We start from the raw sequence: 24,116 nt of genomic DNA, 5'->3' as shown, positions 1-24,116 counted from the left end.
AACCTGGAACCTCTCTCATACAATACAAATGGTGTGTGTGTGTGTGTGTGTGTGTGTGTGTGTGTGTGTGTGTGTGTGTGTGTGTGTGTGTGTGTGTGTGTGTGTGTGTGTGTGTGGGATCGTTGGAGCTATGTGCAACTCAAGGCATAATGCTCGAACGGGAGCTGCCTGGACGCTGCGATCACGTTGTGCGCATTAACACTAGCTTAGTGTGCTGACTTCTCCTACAATGTCTCACTGTCTGGCTTCCTGCATAAAGTCAAGTGCTCGGCGCAGTTTTCGGCGAAATGTCGCTCCTCTGTTTTCATTTAAACAGCTCCTTATATCCGTTAGCGCAGCTAGCTAGCACCAGATGCTAACAACAACAATGCACGTAAGGTCTCTCTCTCGCTCGGGCCACACAAACACACACCCTCCCGGTCCTCCCGATGGCCAGTCGGTGCCTGCCGGTGAGCGTGGAAGTGCGGTCTGCTGCAAACGGGCAGCAGGAGCGGGGCTGTCAGCATCAGCTTGTAGATGGTATTTTAAACTCGATGCGCTCTGAAACTATGGGGCGGCCGAGGAAAAAAATACACATGCGTTAATCGCGTTAAAATAATTAGTGACGTTAATGTTTTTTTGCGTTAACGCGTTATTAACGCGTTAACTTGACAGCCCTAATTATAATACAATCCAAAAATTAGGATTTTAAAAGAGTACTGCCCCATTTTAGCTTTGCATTCCAACACCAAGGATCAGAATGGATGCAGCAGAACCAGATATTGTCTTTTTTATTCCACATATTTGATTTTCCTTGTTAAAATCTGGCACTTGGTTGGAGATGTAGGTGTGTTAGTATTGTCTAAATGAGCATGGAGACACTAGCTGCTACATATAGTTATAACAATAATGTTATTGTTCCCTGGTGTTCTGTCAGATTCACTGCAGGTGGCTCAGATATGGCCGGAGGTGGAGCGGGCCGAGTGCCTGGCCCGGGGCGCTGCCCTGAAGTGGGCTTCAGGTGTGTTCTGTCGGCCGGAGCATCTGGAGCGGCTGAGCCAGTACAGGAAGAGAGAGAGTCAGAGGACTGCCTCCATACACACCAGACTCAAGGTGACACCACAGACATCACAATCAGCCTGTCCTCCTACAAAAAACGACCATATAGGTCGATTGTTCAGCAGCTTAATACGACCCAGAGTCACGTTTTAAAGTGTAGCACCTCTAGTGGTCGTGTAAGAAACAATATGCTCCCGTTTATTCACAAATAACCCTATTTGGAAAATTCTAAATTGTGGAATAGTTTGGCCATTAAAATGCTTTTTTATTAGATTTATAGCGAGAAGTGTATATTGTACTTTTATAATCTACGTCCAGTCGATGTGTAGGATCTATAGTTTGATAGATATTACGAAGATGATTTGAGGTCTCGCCAGGATAACGTGTATGCAGCTTCCATGTAAAGTTAGCGTGGGTGAAAACAGTATTTCCGGTCTTTAAGTTTTCATAATAAAACCAGAAGTATTCCCCACACTGTCAAATGATTACACAGTGATATCTGCATTACTCATTTACTAAAAAAAATCTGTTTATCCTTGTTAATTACACAATATTGATTGGTTTAAATTGTGTACAATGCTTTTGTGTTTTTAACCATCGATTCGGAAAAACCAATTGTTTATTTGGAGTTTAGACACTACAGAGTTTCCGAAGACACTACACTACCCAGAATCCCCAGCTATCGTTTGGGACTACAACATCCGCCTTGCTTTACAAACCCTGTGATTAGTCATCAAGCCCTGTGATTGGATGTTGGAGTGGCAGTGCGGCAAGGTTACGCCGAGCGTCAAACAGCTCTTTGAAATGGAATGGAACCACGGCAGACTTTCCAAAACTGGACTTGGACGGTTCCAGCCTAGCCCTCCCCCCCAGAATTACACATGCTGGCTATTGTGTGTTTCGCAACATGTTCTATGGCACGTCTCTACTGGGAATTGTAGTTTTAAAAGACGTTTACGTATTTCCCACAATTAGAAGTTTTAAACAGTATACATCCCTGGAGGTTTAGGGGATACAAAACACATTGGTGTTATCACATTTAAAACATATAATTAATACATGGGTGAAAATTGCTTGTGTCCATAATGGGCAGCATTAATATACCCACATGACAGCTAAGGTCAGAAGAGCTTTATTTAACAGCTGGTCTTATGTCTGTGACCCCTCCTGTTGTTCATTGATAAGCCTGAAACATGCACTTGTATAGGTTCAGAGGCACATTTAGAAAATATGGCAGTAGCCATCGACCATCTTAAGATAAGATACTTTATTGATCCCAAGTCGGGAAATGTTTTTGTTACAGCAGCATACTACTTTGTTCTACTCCACTACAATTCAGAGGTTAACCTGGTATTTTTATTCTATTACATTTATTTTTGTTACTTTGCAGATTCTGATTAATGATGTGAAATATAAACAACCCTTACATCAGACTTTAGTTACACCGGAGTCAAATTCAAATTCAAATTCAGCCTTATTAGTTTGTCTGTTTTGTACCGATGTACAAAACAGACAAACTGCAGGACGTCCAAAGATATTAACAGGACGATTCCTGTTAATATCTTTGGACGTCCTGCACTAAACTATTTTATTGTAGAGATCACTACAGTATCTTCTTGATATTTTCTATTCTATATTTCTATCATTGACCCCTATTTTGTATGTAGGCTACTCTTAATATTTAAATGTTTTCATCAAATATAACTTATTCAACAACTCATTTCAATAACGTGCTTTAACCACTAGGCGGTGCGGGTTAAAAGAAACAGTGGTGTAGGGAGCAGCGACATGTGAGGACGCAGTTTTCTGAGCTCTGCTTGGAAGGAACATTTCAAAAATTATTTTCGCCTCTTTTCTCGCTCCCGTGGGGCAAATGTGTCTCTAAAGTGTTCAGCTATCTAAAAGTGACCGTGTTTTGATTTGGTTATACATAAAACTCTCAAAAAATGCAGAGGAACCAAAGACCGAAACGCCGCTGTCTCGTCTGAGGAAGACAAGGCCGGGTCGGCGGAGCCGCTGTCGGATACACAGGCAATCATGGCCGCCCTAAAGCGGACTGAGAAGTTTGTGCTAACTAAGATCGACTCAACGGTGACGGCGGCTGTAGGTGAATTGCACACCAAAATAGACAACCTGTCGAGGGACTTAAGATCAGAAATCTTCAATGTGCGCACACAGTTTACTAAGGTTGTTAGAGATGTTAGGAAGGAGAACACAACTTTCGTAATGCGCATTGAAGGCCTTGAGGAGGGGGCTAATTGCTATGCTAACCGGGTAGTGGAACTCGAGGCTAAAGTTACTACGCTGTCCTCACAAGTAAACAAGTTGGTGGACAAAACCGAAGATCTAGAGTCTCGACAACGGAGAGATAATTGTCGACTAGTCGGTGTGGCGGAAGGGACTGGGAATATTCGACCAGAGAAAGCCATAGCTCAACTACTGCAGGATGCTCTGAGCCTGGACTACACACTGACGCTTGACCGTGCACATAGGGGCTTGCAGCCGAAACCAGCTGATGGGGATGCCCCGAGGCCGATCATCATTAAATTCCACTACTTTCAGGAGAAAGCAGATATTATACGGAAAGCCATGGGAGCGGGGCCCATCTTCCACAACGGCAAGCGTTTCTACATCTACCCGGACTACACGCTCTCGGTGAGGAAAAGGAGGGTTTACTGAGGTCCGGGGGCTGCTGCGCATATGCCCTGGTGTGAAGTATGGACTTGTGTATCCAGCCACACTTAAAATCACAACCTCAGCTGGAGAGCAAAAGTCATTTGAAGACCCAACCAAGGCAAAGCACTACATTGAGACGGATTTGCACCCGCGGGACACGGAGGGAGAGTGATAATCAATATTGGGGCCATGACAGGTACTGTTGGAGCTGCAGGATAATGTCACAGCCTGTATCACAATGACTACATTTTTGACTGTTAATTACACTACAGTTGGTTGCGCTTTATGTGTGGACTATGGACAATGAGTCAGGGAAATTACAACAATGCAGATTTTCTCAAGTTATAGCTGTTTATATCTCCCAACTGTAGGTGTTTAAGGCTGTTTTAAGTTATGACCACATAAGTGCAGCAATGTCGGTGCTATGAGAAGGGCCATGTTTCATTTAAATTCATATTGTTCTGCCCTTGCACAGTTCAGTCGAGTGTTTAGGTTAGTCTTGACGTGTTATATGCCTAAGAGTATGACGAGTGTTTGTTGGGCAGTCTCAGGCTTTAAGAAGATCAGCCCGGGGATCCAGGATGGTAAGAGTTTATTTTGTGTTACTTTCTTAACTTTTGTCTGTTTTGTGGTACTTTTTTGCTTTTCTATTGTTTCATGCCTTAACCCAAGATTGCACATATGTGTTCAGATTGTGCCAACTTTCAAGTCCAGACCATGTATGCAGTGGCAGAGTTATGGCTCTTGATGCTGTAGATCAGGGGTGGGGAACCTTTTTCCTCTCAAGGGCCATTTCAATTTTTACAATATCCTCAGAGGGCCTTACAAGTTATTGACCTCTGCTTAAAAAAACTAAAATCACAGCCCATTCATTTCATTCTGTGCAAAGACAAAGCAACCTCTTAATCCAGATATCTCACCATGACTCGCGTATGCATGCACGTGCAGGGTGTGGCGTGCTCCCCTGGGAAGATTTTTTTTAAATGTTGAAGTTAAAAGCATCAATCTGGTGCACTTTGAGAGCAACATTAGGAGATCTATGGACACATCTCTCAACACCCAAACACAACTGTAAGCAGATTTTCTTTTAATTTATGGATATTTGACAAATCACTCCCCTTTCAAACTGTATTCTTCTTTATTAATAACTGTCATATAGTATTTTATACCTGTTTACTTTATTCTCTTATTTTTTTTATAACTATAATGATCATATAAAGATGTGCCTTTACCTCACTGGTTGTAGAAAAAGCTTCTTATATTCGTTAGCATAGCTAGCTAACCAGATGCTAATGATAACAACACAGTTATTGACTGTCTGATCAGTATGACAGATGAGCAGATCGCCACTGGGCTTTCAACTAAAGACACAGACACGCAGAAACTGCGGCATGTGTATGGATTTATCGGTACTGCAATTTCTGAAGTGCTGGAGTGGTTCTGGTGCTCTCCGTCAGAACTGCTCCGTCAGAACTCCGTCAGAACTGCACCCCTGTCAGTCGAGGCCGTATACGGCCCGGAGGCCGGAGGTTCCCCACCCCTGCTGTAGATAAACAACAAAGTGCATTCTCTTTCATCAGCTGGAATGTCAAAGGCCTAAATAATATGGTGAAACAGAGTAAAATATTTGCCCATTTAAAATCATTGAAGCCTGATGTGATGTTTCTGCAGGAAACACATCTGAATATTAACTCCCAAAAGAGACTAAGATGCAGTTGGATTGGACAAGTGTATCACTCGCGTATTGATTACAAAACCAGGGGCACAGCAATTTTAATTAGAAACGGGATACCTTTTGAACTCTCTGAAATAATATCTGATCCCAATAGTAGATATATTGTTGCAGTTGGCAGGTTGTTTAATACTCCTTTAATATTGGCTAACATCTATGGACCGAATTGGGATGACTCAAAGTTTTTCATAAACTTCTTCTCAGCCCACCCCACCTGGGTGGTGATTTTAACTGCGTTCTCCATGCCCACCTTGACAGATCCAACCCTAGACCTAATAGTACCCTGTCAACATCTGCGATAGCTATAAACTCCTTCCTGCGCTCCTGTGGACTATCCGACCCGTGGCGGACAAAACATCCTAATACTAAACCATTTTCGTTTTTCTCCCCTGTCCACTATAGCTATTCCAGGATTGATTATTTCATTGTAGATGACCAATTACTTCCCTTAATCCCCAGGAGCCAGTACCACAGCATTATGTTATCAGACTGTACTGGACCATGGTCCAGTACAAATGGATATGATGTTTCCTGGTAATATAGCACCCCAATGCAGCTGGCGTCTAGACCCCCATTTGCTTTCATATGAACACTTTAATACTTACCTCAGTGGCCAGAGTGACTTTTTTCTAGAAATGAATGACACCAGGGATATTTCGTTCTATGGGAGTGTTCTATGGGAATCCCTAAAAGCTTACATCAGGGGACAGGCTATTTCATACACTGCACATAAAAATAAAGAGTAATCTAAGAAACTTAAATAACTGACACACAGCATTGCAGATGTTGATAGACGGTATGCTCTCTTGCCCACGGCAGATCTTTTTAAAGAAAAAGTACTGCTTCAATCTGAATTTAACACACTTTCGACATGGAGAGCTGAACATTTTTTTTAAAAACTAAACACGTTTACTATGAACATGGGGACAGAGCAGGGAGACTCCTCGCACTTCAGCTCAAGCAGCAGGCGGATGGACAGACGATCCCAAGGATCAATACAGGTGCCGATTCGACTTCGCATAATCCCCAAATAATTAATGACCAGTTTAAGCAATACTATTCTACTTTATATCAATCAGAGGTAGATGTTAACTCGTCTGAAATTCAGTCGTTTCTGGATTGGAGTAATAGAAGGCGCAATCAGACTGTCTAGTACAGGGAAGGCACCAGGTCCGGATGGGTTTCCCATCGAGTTTTATAAGGAATATTCCTCAAAACTTGTGCCGGTTTTAAAATCAGTTTATGAAGAATCACTGGTTAATGGTAAATTGCCACCAACACTCTCTCAAGCGACAATTTCAGTGATATTGAAAAAAGACAAGGATCCCTCACAGTGTAGTTCCTATAGACCAATCAGCCTTCTTTGCTGTGATTATAAAATATTAACTAAAGTCCTTGCGCAGCGATTAGAAGCCTTTATTCCTACCATTATTGATGAAGACCAAACAGGTTTCATCTCTGGGCGACATTCATTTTTTAATGTACGGCGGTTATTTAATGTATTATTGTCTCCTAAATCCACCGTACGGCCTGAAATTATCCTGAGCCTTGATGCTGAAAAGGCGTTTGATAGGATTGAGTGGAACTATCTTTTTTCTGCCTTGGAAACATTTGGACTGGGACCTGTAAATGTATTAAGACAATATACTTAGCTCCTAGAGCCGCTGTTAAAACAAACAGTCTTATTTCCGAATATTTTATGCTCTACAGAGGAACAAGGCAGGGATGCTGCCTGTCACCCTATTTATTCGACATTGCTATTGAACCCTTAGCAATTGCTATCAGAACGGACAATAGGATTAAGGGCGTTTCCAGGGGCAACACAGTGCATAAAACATCTCTATATGCGGATGACCTGCTCTTGCAAATGTCAGACCCAATAGAAAGCATGCCATGTGTTCTCTCCTTGCTGAAGACATTTGGGAACATATCAGGTTACAAAATTAACTTGTCAAAATCTTTACTATTTCCTCTCAATGACTTGGCAAGGCTGGAGGATTATGGTCATCTGCCCTTTAGGATTGAAAATGAAAAATGTACTTACCTGGGTATTGAGATAGCAGGCTCGGTTTTGTTTGTTTGTAGCCTTTATTTAACCAGGTGAAGCCCCTTGAGATCAAAAGATCTCTTTTTCAAGGGTGACCTTCAGGACATTAGTTACACATGTAACATAAAAACAACAGAACAACTATAAGGATGACATACAACATAAGGTACAGGGTACAGTTTACAAAACTCTATTTACAGTGACAGGTACCATGAGTATCAAACAGCATGTCACCCAGCCGAGTTTTAAAATGATGCAGGGGAACCAAAGTGCTCAGTTTTAAACAGGTTTGCAGACTGTTCCAATTTAGTGGAGCTGCACATCTAAAAGCTTTCTTCCCTAAGACAGCCCTGGCACTTGGCACATTTAATAAAACAACATCATGAGATCTCAGGCAATACGTACTTTCAATTCGTCGAGAGATCAGAGAGCAGATATAAAAAGGTAGTTTACCCAACATGGCTTTATAAATGAACATGTACCAATGACTGAGCCTCCGTACAGTTAGTGAAGGCAGACCTGCCTTGGCATACAGGGTACAGTGATGAGTAAGTACTTTACAGTTAGTAACAAATCTCAGAGCACTGTGATACGCAGCATCTAACCTTTCCAGGCAATGGGCAGGTGCATTCATATATATCAAATCACCATAGTCCAGCACAGGTAAAAAGGTCACAGTGACTAGCCTTTTCCTGGCCTCAAGCGAGAAACAGGACTTGTTCCTGTAGAAGAAACCTAGCCTAACCCTCAGCTTTTTAAGCAGATTAGTGACCTGAAGTTTAAAAGTAAGACAATCATCAAGCCAGATACCAAGGTATTTGTAACAGGCAACAACTTCAAGTTTTGTTCCTTGCGTAGTTACAATATCTAAAACAGGCTCTGGTGTCTTTTTTGCTTTTGAAAAGAGCATTATCTTGGTTTTATCCACATTTAAAAGAAGCTTTAATTCAAAGAGCTGAGTCTGAATAGTGTTAAAAACAGCCTGTAATTTAACAACAGCCTCTTTAATGGAGGGACCTGCACAATACATTACAGTGTCATCCGCATACAAATGTAAAGTAGCTTCATCCACATTATCACCTAAACTGTTGATATATATGGAGAATAAAAGTGGTCCTAAAACAGAACCTTGTGGTACACCATTAGAAATGTTTAACCACTCAGAAGACAGTCCATAGAAAATGAACACATTGGGACCTTTCAGAGAGGTAGTTCACAAACCACCCCACTGCAAGGCAGGATATGCCTATACTGAGTAGCCTCTGTTTTAAGATGCGATGATCAACGGTGTCAAACGCTTTGGAAAGGTCAATAAACAGAGCTGCACAACTCTGCTTATTATCTAAAATACTAGTAATGTCATTTACCACTTTCATTGTTGCAGTGATGGTGCTGTGTTTCTTTCTGAATCCTGACTGATGTTTTGAAAGGATGTAATTTGTACATAAAAACTCCTTTACCTGTTCACTCACAAGGCGTTCGAGCACCTTAGCCAGAACTGACCATTTAGAGATTGGCCTATAGTTATTTAAAATAGTTGCCTCCCCTCCTTTCAGTAAAGGCAAGACATAAGCAGACTTCCATACTTTTGGAATTGTATTTGTGCTGAGGGAGAGGTTAAAAAGAGTAGTGAGAGGTGGAGCAATAAAATCTGCAGCTATCTTTAAAAAGAAAGGTTCTAAGTTGTCCGGGCCAGCCGGTTTCCTAGGATCTAGCTTAGATAAGGCTTCATGAACAACATTGACAGTAAAAGGAGTAAAACTGACAGGGTTTTCCAGACCACATTGTTCAGAGTCACGGATCGGGGTGTTCACAGAAGCAGAGTTAGTCACAGAATCAAACATAGAACCGCAGGACACAAAATGCTCATTAAAGCAATTTAGCATAGTAGCCCTGTCCGATATAGTGCCAGATGCACGGAGGTAGCTCATTACGGATGTCACCGGTTGATATCGATTTGATTGCTTTCCAAAATTTCCTAGGATTATTTAGGTTTTCTGTGGTAACTGACAAATAGTACTTCGACTTTGCACTTTTGACATTTGAAGTGAAGCTATTCCTTAGCTGCCTAAAACGCAGCCACTCTACCTCTGAGCCTGATTGCCTAGCCTTTGCCCAGGCCTTGTTTCTCTCATGAAGGAGACTAGACAGCTCACTAGAAAACCAAGGATTGTCTCGTCCCTTTACTCTAAATTTACGCAGGGGTGCATGTCTATCAATGATCTCCATAAAACCAAGATAAAAATAAGACCATGCGGTTTCTACATCAACACACAGATCGATTTGACCCCAATCAAAATCAAACGGATCATGCACAAACCCCTGCTCCACAAAATGTTTTATGTCTCTCTTGATGATAATGCAAGGTTTAACCTTTTGGACCTTAGTGTCCCTAATTGTGGCTACAACACAGTGATCGCTCAGATCATTTGCAAATACTCCCACAGATGAATATTTATGGGGAACATTAGTTAAAATGAGGTTAAGGATATTTTTAAGTACAATTATAAATCTATCTTGGAACGCACCAAGAATGATCTAGATAGGTGTTCGAAGCTGCCTGTCACACTAGCAGGGCGGATAAACGCTGTGAAAATGACAATATTGCCCAGATATTTGTACCTGTTTCAGATGATTCCGATTTTCATCCCAAAATCCTTTTTTGCCCAACTAGACAGCCTTATCTCTGCGTTTATATGGAATAAGCAGCCTGCACGCACAAAGAAGGTAAATCTGGATAGGGTCACATCTGAAGGTGGTTTGGGTCTACCTAATTTCTTTTTTATTACTGGGCAGCTAACTCAGTGTGCGAAATAGTACACGTCCCACCGTCCGGGACGTGTTATTTACAATATCGGACAAGTAGATCTTTCAATTGACTTGTCCGGCGGACAAGTGACATTTTTCGCCCCGATTTATTGACAAATTATTGATACATTGAGTTTACAAAAGGCAGAACTCATTCGCAAATTGTCCGTGTCCGCCATTGTTCGTTTAGAAGTGTTAGTTTTGGTTCTGCTTGTCGATTCCTAAGGAAATGCATCTCGCCGCTTTCTGTACAGTTAGACGGTGGCGGGGCGGGAAGTGTAGCACAGTGGCCGGGCTGGGAAGCAAAACTCGGTTCCGAGTAGGAACAAATAACAATTGTCCGGTCCCGGGATTAATAAGAGTTGTGAGGACAGGAGGAGAGGCCGAGCCCCGCGGACTGCAGCTCTCTCTCTCCATGCTCCGTATCAGCTGATCGCTGCACGGTGCAGCTCAGCGTCTCTCTCTCTTTCTACACACAGCGGATCCGCTGCCCGTATAACAGCCTCATCTTTGTCAAACTTATGTTCTCTCTCTAACACGTAATGAAGGTTATTAAGCATTTGAGCTCCTGTGTTAATATTGACCGCCATTTCCTTTATGAAGTGAAGCAGCCTCCCTGTCTGTGTCCTCGCGCTGTCCTCACATCCCCGGACCCCCAGACTCGGAGGAGCAGGGATGTCAGTATTGTTTATGAAGCAGGGTATAGAAAGTACATTATTGAAATGCTATTTATACTATTTATTAACTTTTACAAACAGTGAGTAGCTGGGCAGCTGCCAGCATGTGTATTACAGGACATGTGTAAGCGTGCAAGTGTCTTTGAGTTGTAGAAAAGCGCTAGGCCTATAGGCTATAAATATAATAATGATAATAATAACTTTATTTGTATAGCACCTTTCATACAGGGGATTGCAGTTCAAAGTGCTTTACATCAGTAAAAAATAAGACATAAAATCAGTGTAAAACAAGCAGCAAGAGCAAAGCATAAAGTGGGATAAAATAATTAAAAATAAAAACATGGGGAATAAAACATAGAGAAATAGTGCAATGTCAATCACAGAGAATAGTGCAGTGTAATAGTGTAAAATCAGTCAAGTGCTTTGGTAAAGAGAGGTTTTAAGCTGCCTTTTAAAAATGCCTAATGTATTGGCTTTCCTAATATTGTTGGGTAACGTGTTCCACAGTTTTGGGACGTAGTTTACAAAGGCTGCATCACCGATCTTCTTAGGACTCTTTCTGGTGACCTCTAATGGACCTGCATCTGATGATCGCAGTGTTCTGGCGGGTGTGTAGTTCATTAGAGAGTCAGCCATGTAGCTGGGTCCTTGTCCATTTAGAGCTTTGTATGTGAGGAGAAGCCCCTTCAAATCAATTCTAAGAGTTACAGGAAGCCAGTGTAGAGTAGCTAAGACAGGACTAACGTGTTCCCTCCTTTTGGTATTCGTTAGTAGTCTAGCTGCAGAGTTTTGAATGAGCTGGAGTCTTTGTACATTCTCAAACTGCACCACTTAGGACTAACTAAACAATGCAGAGATTATTTTTATATAATTGTATTCAATAACCGTAAGAAATTCAACCGTATGAAGTGATTCGTAAATAGGAATACAGATTTGACTTAATGTTTTCATAAATATATTTTTCTCCCAGTTTGTCATGGGACTGATTTACCCTCTCCAAGAACCGGAATCGAGAACCGAAAATAACCAGAATCGAAAAGCAGAACCGCAATCGTTAAAATCCAAACGATACCCAACCCTATGTGTGATGCAGTAAAATCTTACCGCTCACTTACGTTAGCGGTGTTGTAAAAACCGTGGGAAAATGTAAAAAATACGATGACGAAGAAGAAGATTCCAGTGGCCCCAATTGTTGTCAATTCTGGACAAGTGAAAAATGTATTCGGACAAGTAAATTGCCAAACTCACTTGTCCATGGACAAGTACTCTCTAAAAACTTTTTCTCACACTGACATTGCTAAACTCACATACTGGATTACCACATTTGCAGACAAGGAGGGCCCAATATGGGCTACAATGGAGTTGGAGTCCACACTCCCAGTTTCCCCAATCTCATTTTTAACTGCCCCCCTTCCATTGAATGTTAAAGTAAGTGAGTTTAACTCAAACTTAGTGGTCCAAAACTCAATTAAGATCTGGGGTCAATTTAGGAAACATATGAATCTGAAAAGCATATGCAGTTTCTCGCCAATAATGTCTAATCCACAGCTGCTCCTGCTCATTCACAGCTGCTCCTGCTCATTCACAGCTGCTCCTGCTCATGCTCTGAAACTCACCTGAGGAACAGGTTACACGCCGTCAGCGCTGAGACGTGATCCACCTTTGCTGAGTTCCGGATGAGAGCCACGTTCAACCTCATCCACCACAGCGGACCCGAGTTCCACTAAAGGCACGTCGGGAAGGGTTTCAGGAGCCACTCCACACTGGGCGAATCACTTCTGGGATCCTACTTTTGCCCGCCGAGTGGATTTAGCACGAGAGGGAGCAACTCTTGCAGAGATAAAGAGTCGGAAGTGTGGTCCCAGCTCTCCTCTCGCCGCCTTTCTCGCCGCTCCTCACACCGCGTATCGCCGTTCCTCTCTGCGCCTGTGCTACCGGCGGAGATGTAAAGTGGATTAAATAGCCGGTGTAACGCGGTGGGATTACCTTCTCTACTCTGCTGTGCTGCTATAGCTGAGGCCTGGTTCCACCTTGCTCCGGGAACAGCGTGGATACTGTTGTGCTGGACTGGGAGAATGGCGGGCGTCGTGTTTCTGCTGTACCTTTTCTTGGCTGTGCTGGACAAGGAGAAGATCGCTAGTCGTCCTGAACAATCTACTGGATTCGGGTATGTTCTGCCGCCCGCAGTGGACATCCCCTGTACAGTTTCGGAGGTGTTGCACAAACAATTGCTGGTTGCACTGTCGCGGACATTCATTTCGGAAGATGTTTGTCTTTCTCACATGCCTGCCACGATGGTCCTTCAGAATTGTTTTTTAAACTCTAATCTCACTTTCGCGAAGTTTGCTGGTGACTCTAGAACAGCTGACAATGTATGTGTGTTGATTAAGAGGAAAAGGTGCTTGGTATTTTTATTGTTGTTACTATCAGGAAATGTACAGCCAAATCCAGGTCCACCGAGCAGTAGGCCTATTAGTCAAATAGCTACTCCTGCTGATTTTATATCTAGATCTGGGCTAGGTTTAATTCATTTAAATGTGCGTAGTCTGTTACCTAAATTAGATTTTGTCCGTATTTGGGCGAGTTCGACTGATGCTGATGTCATTGTCTTATCAGAAACGTGGCTAGATAAATCCATTTTGGCCTCTGACATTTACATAAATGGTTACAGTGTATATCGTACTGACCGGCCTAAAAAAGGTGGTGGCGTTGCCATTTATGTGAAAAATAAGTTTTGTGTAACTAATATGGTTTCCAAATCTGTTAGTAAACAGCTAGAATTTTTAGCCGTGAATATTGAGGTAACAAAGGGTCAATAGGTCATGGTGGTGGGCTGCTACAGGGCACCTTCGGCTGTCAAGGACTCTTTATCGTCTTTGGCAAAACTGTTATCACAACTTTCCTACAAGGAAATAGTGCTGCTTGGTGATTTTAATTGGGACTGGTTAACTTCTGTGTCAGAGGATTTTAAAAACCTGTGTACCTCATTGAATTTTACCCAGATTATAGACAGTCCTACTCACCCACATATTAAGTCCCCAAATAAATCCTCCTTAATTGATCTAATTTTAACAAATGTTCCACATAAATACTCATCTGTGGGAGTATTTGCTAATGATGTGAGTGACCACTGTGTTGTAGCCACAATTAGGGACACTAAGGTCCAAAAGGTTAAACCACGTGTCATCACAAAGAGAGACAAAAAACACTTTGTGGAGCAGGGTTTTTTACATGATCTGTTTGATTTTGATTGGGGTAGAATCAATTTGTGTGCTGATGTAGAAACTGCATGGTCTTATTTTTATCTTGGTTTTATGAAAATTATAGATAGACATGCACCTCTGCGTAAATTTAGAGTGAAGGGACGAAACAATCCCTGGTTTTCTGCTGAGCTGTCCAGTCTCCTTCATGAGAGAAATAATGCTTGGGCTAAGGCTAGGAAATCAGGCTCAGAGGTAGAATGGCTACGTTTTAGGCAGCTAAGAAATAGCTTCACATCTCAAATAAAAAGTGCTAAATCAAAGTACTATTTGTCGGTTACCACAGAAAACCTGAATAATCCTAGGAAATTTTGGAAAGCCATAAAATCGATTTCCACTGGTGATATCCCAAATGAGCTACCTCCGTGCCTTACCACAGCATCTGGCACTATATCAGACAGGGCTACTATGCTAAATTGCTTTAATGAGCATTTTGTGTCTTGTGGCTCTCTGTTTGGCTGTGTGGCTCCTGTGAACGCTCCAATCCTTGACTCTGAACAAAGTGGTCTGGAAAACCCTTTCAGTTTTAATCCTTTAACTATTGGTATTGTTCATGAGGCATTATCCAAGTTAGACCCTAGGAAACCGGCTGGCCCGGACAACGTAGAACCTTTCTTTTTAAAGATAACTGCAGATTGTATTGCTCCACCTCTTACTTCTCTTTTTAACCTCTCCCTCAGCACGAACACAATTCCAAAAGTATGGAAGTCTGCTTATGTCTTGCCTTTACTGAAAGGAGGGGAGGCAACTATTTTAAATAACTATAGACCAATCTCTAAATTGTCAGTTCTGGCTAAGGTGCTCGAACGCTTAGTGAGTGAACAAGTAAAGGAGTTTTTATGTATAAATGATATCCTGTCTAAACATCAGTCAGGATTCAGAAAGAAACACAGCACCATCACTGCGAAAATGAAAGTGGTAAATGACATTACTACTATTTTAGATAATAAGCAGAGTTGTGCAGCTCTGTCTATTGACCTTTCCAAAGCATTTGACACCATTGATCATCGCATTTTAAAGCAGAGGCTACTCAGTATTGGCATATCCAGCAATGCAGTGGGGTGGTTTGTGAACTACCTCTCTGAAAGGTCCCAATGTGTTCATTTTGATGGACTGTCTTCTGAATGGTTAAACATTTCTAATGGTGTACCACAAGGTTCTGTTTTAGGACCACTTTTATTCTCCATATATATTAACAGTGTAGGTGATAATGTGGATGAAGCTACTTTACATTTTTATGCGGATGATACTGTGATGTATTGTGCAGGTCCTTCCATTAAAGAGGCTGTTGTTAAATTACAAGCTGTTTTTAACACTATTCAGACTCAGCTCTCTGAATTAAAGCTTCTTTTAAATGTGGATAAAACCAAGGTAATGCTCTTTTCAAAAGCTAAAAAGACACCAGAGCCTGTTTTAGATATTGTAACTACGCAAGGAACAAAACTTGAAGTTGTTGCCTGTTACAAATACCTTGGTATCTGGCTTGATGATTGTCTCTCTTTTAAACTTCATGTCAATAACCTGCTTAAAAAACTGAGGGTTAGGCTAGGTTTCTTTTTCAGAAACAAGTCCTGTTTCTCGCTTGAGGCCAGGAAAAGGCTAGTCACTGTGACCTTTTTACCTGTGCTGGACTATGGTGATCTGGTCTATATGAATGCACCTGCCAATTACCTGAGCAAATTGGATGCTGCGTATCACAGTGCTCTGAGATTTGTCACAAATTGTAAAGCGCTTACACATCACTGTACACTGTATACCAAGGCAGGTTTACCATCACTCTCTGTACGGAGGCTCAGTCATTGGTACACGTTTATCTATAAAGCTTTGTTGGGTAAACTCCCGTATTATATCTGCTCTCTGATAACACAGAGAGTTGCAAGCAGCTATTGTCTGAGGTCACATGATGTAGTCTTGTTAGATGTGCCAAGAGCAAGGACTGTCTTAGGTAAGACAGCTTTTATGTGCACAGTTCCACTTGCTTGGAACAATCTTCAGCAAGAATTGAAACTGAGCAATCTCATTCCTCTGCATGTTTTTAAAGCTAGGGTAAATGAAATGCTTGCTGATACAATGGGCACTTGTAAATGTCTATAACTATGTATCCTGTAAATATAATGTATAATGTCCTTTATTGTTTTATGTTTCATGTGGAACCTATATGCTGCAGGTCTCCCTTGAAAAAGAGATCTATGATCTCAATGGGACCAATCTGGATAAATAAAGGTTTGAAATTAAATGAAATGAATCACCTTTTTACACCATCCCGTTTGGACATGGCATTTGCTGTTTGGCATGGAAGTGGCTTGGTCTATTTTCAAGATCTTTTAAGTGACGGCAGTTTTGCATCCTTTACACACTTGTGTACGGATCACAACATACCAAAATCTCACTTTTTTAGATACCTCCAGGCTCGGTCTTTTGCGTCTAAACATTTTCCAGGATATCCATGTCCACCCTCTGAAGATCTAGCTCACTCGGTTCCACCGGGTGTGTGCTGCTGTGCGGAGGAGGATTTTACCACGGCTGGGGCCTGCTTTCCACCTGTCCTGGTTCTGCTGTTGCAGAGGCCTGCTTTCACCCCGGGGATACCACGCTGCTGCTTTCGTCTGTCCTTTGCTGCTGTGCTGATTTTGCTCCAGGAACATCGTGGATTCTGCGAGCTCGACTGACGCTGACATCATTGTTTTATCAGAAACATGGCTAAATAAATCTATTTTGGCCTCTGACATTGCCTTAAATGGTTATAATGTGTATCGTACCGACCGGACTAATAAAGGCGGTGGCGTTGCCATTTATGTTAAGAATAAGTTCAGTTTATCCACATTAGTTTCCAAATCTATCAGTAAGCAATTTGAATTTTTAGCCTTAAATATAGAAGTGGCAAAGGGTCAACAGGTCTTGGTCGTGGGCCGTTACAGACCCCCCTCAGCTGTCAAAGACTCCTTGTCTTCGCTAGCAAATCTTTTATCGCTACTAGACTACAAGGAAATGGTGCTACTTGGAGATTTTAACTGGGACTGGTTAACTACAGTGTCAGAGGATTTTAAAAACCTTTGTATCTCTTTAAATGTTACTCAGATTGTTGACAGTCCTACTCGCCCTAATATTAAGTCCCAAAATATATCCTCCCTATTTGATCTCATTCTAACTAATATTCCCTATAAATACTCAGCTGTGGGAGTATTTGCGAATGATCTGAGTGACGTAGCCACAATTAGGGACACAAAAGTCCAAAAGGTTAAACCTCGTACTATCATCAAGTGAGACATAAAACATTTTGTGGAGCAGGGTTTTGTACATGATCTGTTTGGGTTTGATTGGGGAAAAATCGATGTGTGTGCTGATGTTGAGACTGCATGGTCTTATTTTTATCTTGGTTTTATGGAAATTATAGATAGACATGCACCCCTGCGTACATTTAGAGTGAAGGGACGAGACAATCCTTGGTTTTCTGCTGAATTATCTAGTCTCCTACATGAGAGAAACAAGGCCTGGGCAAAGGCTAGGAAATCAGGCTCAGAGGTAGAATGGCTGTGTTTTAGGCAGCTAAGAAATAGCTTCACTTCAAATGTCAAAAGTGCTAAATCTAAGTATTATCTGTCAGTTACCACAAAGAACCTGAACAACACTAGAAAATTCTGGAAAGCCATAAAATCGATATCCACCGGTGATATCCGTAATGAGCTATCTCCATGCCTTACCACAGCATCTGGCACTATATCGGATAGGGCTACCATGTTAAATTGCTTTAATGAGCATTTTGTGTCCTGCGGTTCTATGTTTGATTCTGTGACTAACTCTGCTTCTGTGAACACCCCAATCCGTGACTCTGAACAATGTGGTCTGGAAAACCCTTTCAGTTGTACTCCTTTTACTGTCAATGTTGTTCATGAAGCCTTATCTAAGCTAGATCTTAGGAAACCGGCTGGCCCGGACAACTTAGAACCTTTCTTTTTAAAGATAGCTGCAGATTTTATTGCTCCACCTCTTACTTCTCTTTTTAACCTCTCCCTCAGCACAAATACAATTCCAAAAGTATGGAAGTCTGCTTATGTCTTGCCTTTACTGAAAGGAGGGGAGGCCACCTTATTAAACAATTATAGACCCATCTCTAAATTGTCAGTTCTGGCTAAGGTGCTCGAACGCCTTGTGAGTGAACAGGTAAAGGAGTTTTTATGTACAAATGACATCCTGTCTAAACATCAGTCAGGCTTCAGAAAGCAACATAGCACCATCACTGCCACAATGAAAGTGGTAAATGATATTACGAGTATTTTAGATAATAAGCAGAGTTGTGCAGCTCTATTTGTTGATATATTCAAAGCTTTTGATACCGTCGATCATCGCATTTTGAAGCAGAGGCTGGTCAGTATTGGCATATCCAGCCATGCAGTGGGGTGGTTTGTGAACTACCTCTCTGAAAGGTCCCAATGTGTTCAGTTTGGTGGGCTGTCTTCTGAGTGGTTAAACATCACTAATGGTGTACCACAAGGTTCAGTTTTAGGTCCACTATTATTCTCTATCTATATTAATAGTTTAGGTGAAAATGTCGAAGGAGCAACCTTACATTTTGATGCGGACGATACCGTTATGTACTGTGCAGGTCCCTCGATTAACGAGGCTGTTGTTAAATTACAGGCTGTTTTTAACATTATTCAGGCTCAGCTCTCTGAGCTTGAGCTTCTTTTAAATGTGGATAAAACCAAGGTAATGTTCTTTTCTAAAGCTAAAGCTAAAAATACACCGGAGACTGCTTTGGATATTGTAACTACGCAAGGAATACAACTTGAAGTGGTTACCTGTTACAAATACCTGGGTATCTGGCTTGATGATTGTCTCACTTTTAAATTCAATGTAAATAACCTGCTTAAAAAGCTGAGGATTAGGCTAGGTTTCTTTTACAGAAATAAGTCCTGTTTCTCGCTTGAGGCCAGGAAAAGGCTAGTCACTGTGACCTTTTTACCTGTGCTGGACTATGGTGATTTGTTATATATGAATGCACCTGCCAATTACCTGAGCAAGTTAGATGCTGAGATTTTTGACAAATTATAAAGCACTTACGCATCACTGTACCCTGTATACCAAGGCGGTTTTGCCATCACTTACTGTACGGAGGCTCAGTCACTGGTACTTTTTCATTTACAAAGCCATGTTATCTTATATCTGCTCCCTGATCTCTCAGCGAATTGAAAGTACTTATTGCCTGAGATCGCATGCTGTGGTTTTATTAAATGTGCCAAGTGCTAGGACTGTCTTAGGGAAGAAAGCTTTTAGATGTGCAGCTCCACTAACATGGAACAGTCTGCAAAAAGAATGGAAAATTACCAAGCTAGTACCACTACATGTTTTTAAAGCTTGGTTGGATGCTACAAAATCAGATGCTGTTGGTACCTGTACATCTGGTTAAATATGTAAATTGTAATCCCTATACATTTTGCTGTATGATGTCCTTTTGTTGTTCTGTTGTTTATGTTTTTATGTCTTCTTGTGGAACCTACTGCTGCAGGTTTCCCTTGAAAAAGAGATCATTGATCTCAATGGGATTTTACCTGGATAAATAAAGGTTTTGAATTGAATTGAATACCTGTAACACTCAACTGCATGAGGAGTTGGAAAGGTAGTTCAGAAAATCAGTAATATCTTTAAAAACTACAAAAAGTCCCTTTCTATCAGCTTATGGTGTAAATACAGACTATCTACCAATTAGATCAAATATAAAAGTCAGCCGAATTAGTGTTGATACTGCAAGGAGACGTATTGTGTGAAAAGAAATGTAAGATGTTGTTAAATTGCTGATATATTTATGATCCACGTCACGTATTCAGTTTTGGCTGTATTTCTTCAAGTTTGTCCAGAAGTCTTCTCATCAGGGCTCTATAAATAGAGAACTACGGCAGATGTGTAATATTTAATGCAGCCGAACTGTGTATTACAATGCCGTTATGTGATAACTTCCAAAGAGAAAAGTATTATTTTATTTCTTTTAAACGTTTTCCGATTTCATATCACATAAACACCATATCCCGACGTGCATTGTGGCGTGATCAAAACCTCTGAAAAAAGAAATGTGTCTCAGAATCGAAGAGGAAAAACCTATGGGAAAAACACAAAAGCATTGTACACAATTTAAACCAATAAATGTCATATAATTAACAAGGATAAACTGATGTTTTTTAGTTGATGAGTACTGCAGATATCACTGTTAAATAATTTGATCATTGGTTTTATTATGAAAACGTCGAGACCGGAAATACTGTTTTCAACCCGTAAATTTACATGGAGGCTGCCGCATACCTCAAATCATCTTCGTGATATCTATCAAACTATAGATCCTACATATCGACTGAACATGGATTCTAAAAGTACAATATACACTTCTCGCTAGAAATCTAATCAAAAAGCGTTTTAATGGCCAAAATATCCTACAATTTAGGATTGTACAGAGAGGGTTACATTACGTTGCATTTAGCTGACGCTTTTATCCAAAGCGACTTACAATAAGTGCGTTCGACCAACAAAATACAAACTTGAAGAAAACAGAATCATATAAGTACATCAGGCTTCATAGAGCAAAAACATTTCAAGTGCTACTCAACTGGCTTTAGATAAGCCAGCCCTTTATTAGTATATAAGTGCTTTGTTAATAGTTCTATCGCTCGAAGTGGAGTCGAAAGATACAGAGTACACACACTGAAACAGAGAAGTCTAAAAACAGAATGTTACTCACACAATTCTAGAAGTGTCCAGTTGCTTTCTTGTCAATGGGTTATTTGTGAATAAACTGTAACGTTTGCATTCAACGGGAGCACTAGAGACCGAAAACTTTAAAACGTAATTATAGGTCGTATTAAGCGCTTGAACAAACGATATATTTGGTCGTAATAAGGGCTTGAACAATCGGCCCATTTGGTCATATGAGTTAGAGGACTTGTTGATCACAATAGGTGCATTCACACTGCGGTACTTTTCCCACAAAGGTTCATGCGAACTTAGTTCATGATCGCGTTCACACCAAAAAGTGTTCACACCAAAAAGTCCCTGCTAGAGAGCAGGGACTTTCGAGCGGCTCTTTTGTGAGAAAATAGCTATATTTCTGATTGGCTGGGCAGATTGCAAACCACGCCCCGTAAAACTCCCAAAAACTTTTGTGAAGCCGCCATTTTATTATCCTCACATTAGCATCATTAGCATTAGCATTAGCCCAGCGCAGAAACGCAGAGAGACTAACTTATGGCAACACAAAGTAAAACATGGGAGCGGTGGAGATGAGGAGGTGTCGGCGTTCTGGCGATTTACTCGCAAGGCTTCAGTAGAAGCTGCTGGGACTCCCAGCAGCTTCTACTGAAGCCTTGCGAGTAAATCGAGTCCCCAACTCCGGGGACTTCCGGCCGGGGACTTTGGGCGGCAGTATACGCCGTGAAGTGGTTTGCGGCCTGCCAGTAAGCCCAAAGCAGAAGAAGAAGAAGTGACGTCAGCGGCTTCATTTGCCTAATCCTCCCTCAGGGACTTATTCCGGTGTGAACGCGATCTGTACTTAGTTCATGAGAACTAAAGAGTTCGCATGAACTAAGTTTGCATGAACCTTTGTCTGAAAAGTACCGCAGTGTGAATGCGCCTAATATGTACTCTAAATGGTTGCACTTAGAAATGGTTGCCTTTAGTCAGTCAGAGGGGAGCTGTTAGTCAGTCAGAGGGGATCAATAGTAACCACTGTGCTGCTGCTTTCCTTCCAGTCCATTGTGCAGTCGTACCTGGAGGGGGTGGGCTGGGGTCTGGAGCATCTCCGGGGTGCCCGGGGGGAGCTGAAGGAGGTGTCGCAGGCTCTGAAGAGAGCAGGACTGGAGTCTGATGGAAACACAGTGGGGGTAAAGTCTCTGGAGAGGATGAGAGAGGTTTCTGTCAGCCACCGTCAGCTCCTCGCTGCTGTCAGCAACCTGCCACGACTATACTCTGGTGAGAGGGCCGAACACTCATTCATTCATAATGATTTCTGTTCATGATTATATCATAGAGCGACCAAACTGTGCGTTAGATGGATCAAATTCAAGTACACTGGCAAAACCAGAAGGTATGGGTCCTCTTGGATAATGGTCTCCAACGCTGGTCAGTCACAGGAGGAGCTTCAGTTAAGACTATATTCACCAGATTGACCACAGAGCATCAGACTGTTTAACTCAAAAGACATTGGACTACACCATCAGCAGCCAACCTCTTCAAAAATGTGCAATTTAGCATTTATATCTTATTAATATCAATACATCACTGTATGCATATATATTTATTACAATGTGCATTTTTACCTTAACTTCTCATATTAAAAAATAAAAAGTATATTTATCTTTTATCTTTACTGGACTCTACCCTTAACCATGCTATGCGAGCATTCACATACTGAGTTGCATAAACGTAACTGGCCAATTAGGGCGAGTCTACCTGAATGTGCACGCAGGCACAGTATATAAGGCGGCCACGCCTCCAGATCCTGTTATCCTACACCCTCTTCAGCGAGCGGCATAGGAAAGACAGGGCCCCTAGGTAGAGGGCTCCCACAGGCTCTGCCCTCTACTGGACTCTATGGGTACAGTGGGTGGAGCCCTGATGGATAAACGCAGCAGCATCGACCCATCACACTGCCCCTGACTGGCTTTTGGTCCCCACACTCATACACGCTTAAGATAGATAGATAGATAGATAGATAGATAGATAGATAGATAGATAGAACTTTATTTGTCATTGTACAAGTACAACGAATTTACAACAGACTCAAGGTGCCAACACGCAACAACAAGACAATATAAAAACAACAAGACAATATAAAAACAACAAGACACTATCAAAACAATAAAAACAATAAATGGGACTTAAAAAAAAGGGAATATGTACATAAATAAATAATAAATTAATTAAATTGCACAATTCCCCTCGTATTGCATGGAAGGCTTATATAACTTAAATATTAGCAGCGTTTAGTGCACATATGGCCCTGGGAAAGAAACTGAATTTGAGTCTGTTTGTCCGGGAAGACATGGTACGGAAGCGCCTGCCTGAGTGCAGCCGTACGAAGTGCTCGTTACCCGGGTGGTGTGGGTCCTTGAGGATTTTGACTGCCTTCTTAAGGCAACGATAGCTGTACAGTACCTCCAGGGAGGGGAGGGGAGTGTGTATGGAAAATAGTGAGGAAGGGGAGGAGCGTCCTCCAATCCTGTACGGGGTTTACAGAATACTACGTTTCCCGTGTCCCTAAGGCGCATGGGAAAACATAAGCGCACTATGTCCCGGGGGGGTGCCTACTGAACCACAGCCCCCCCCCCTCTCACCAGTCGTGTGTTGCCCCAGCAAGCACAGAGGATGAGAAGGAGTCAGACATGTCCAAGAGATAAGACCTCATGGAGGGGCCTGGCGTAGACCAAGACGCCACCATGCATATGTCCTCCACACTCACGCCGTTGAACAAGGCTGATGACACGGCCATACCCCGTGTAGAGTGTGCACAGACCCCAGTGGGGAAGGCCCTCCTCCGCTGAGCCATCCTGTCAGGCGCTTCATGGACAGAGCTTTACCGCCCCCCCCCAAAGCACACAAACAGCTGTTTGGTGCGCCTAATGGAAGCCGTTCGCTCTACATAACATGCCAGTGCACGCACTGGGCAGAGGAGGTGTAATTTAGGCTCCCTTGCCCCAATATGGGGTGGAAGACTAAAGCCGTTCAACTGTATAATAATAATAATACATTTAATTTCAAAGCGCTTTTTCAGGTGCTCAAAGACGCTTTACAGTGGTTTGAACAAACAAACTCCCTAGGTTTTTGGGAACAAAGGAGGGGTTTGCTCTGAGTGTCGCCCCGCTACGGTCACCCTGGATCAAAAGGCAACTCGGGTG

At 42.0% G+C, this 24,116-nt stretch overlaps 1 protein-coding gene across 4 annotated transcripts in view; it reads left to right on the top strand.

Moving 5' to 3' along the window:
* Positions 1-24,116, top strand: part of exoc3l1 (exocyst complex component 3-like 1) — a 65,602-nt gene that overhangs the window by 18,247 nt on the left and 23,239 nt on the right. For 2 of the 4 annotated variants that reach the window (XM_034085505.2, XM_034085504.2), the window contains exons 2-3: positions 917-1,092; positions 21,972-22,191. The exons of 1 other annotated variant lie outside the window; for it this stretch is intronic. In XM_034085505.2, coding sequence (XP_033941396.1) covers positions 917-1,092; positions 21,972-22,191 — 396 coding nt within the window. The remainder of the gene's footprint in view (positions 1-916; positions 1,093-21,971; positions 22,192-24,116) is intronic. One more of the 4 variants, XM_071203425.1, reaches the window with a different exon arrangement.

This window comes from Pseudochaenichthys georgianus, chromosome 6, assembly GCF_902827115.2.
Source record: "Pseudochaenichthys georgianus chromosome 6, fPseGeo1.2, whole genome shotgun sequence".
Taxonomy (NCBI): Eukaryota; Metazoa; Chordata; class Actinopteri; order Perciformes; family Channichthyidae; genus Pseudochaenichthys; species Pseudochaenichthys georgianus.
The sequence above is the reverse complement of the archived record's forward strand: the minus strand, read 5'-3'. Positions and strand labels throughout refer to the sequence as shown.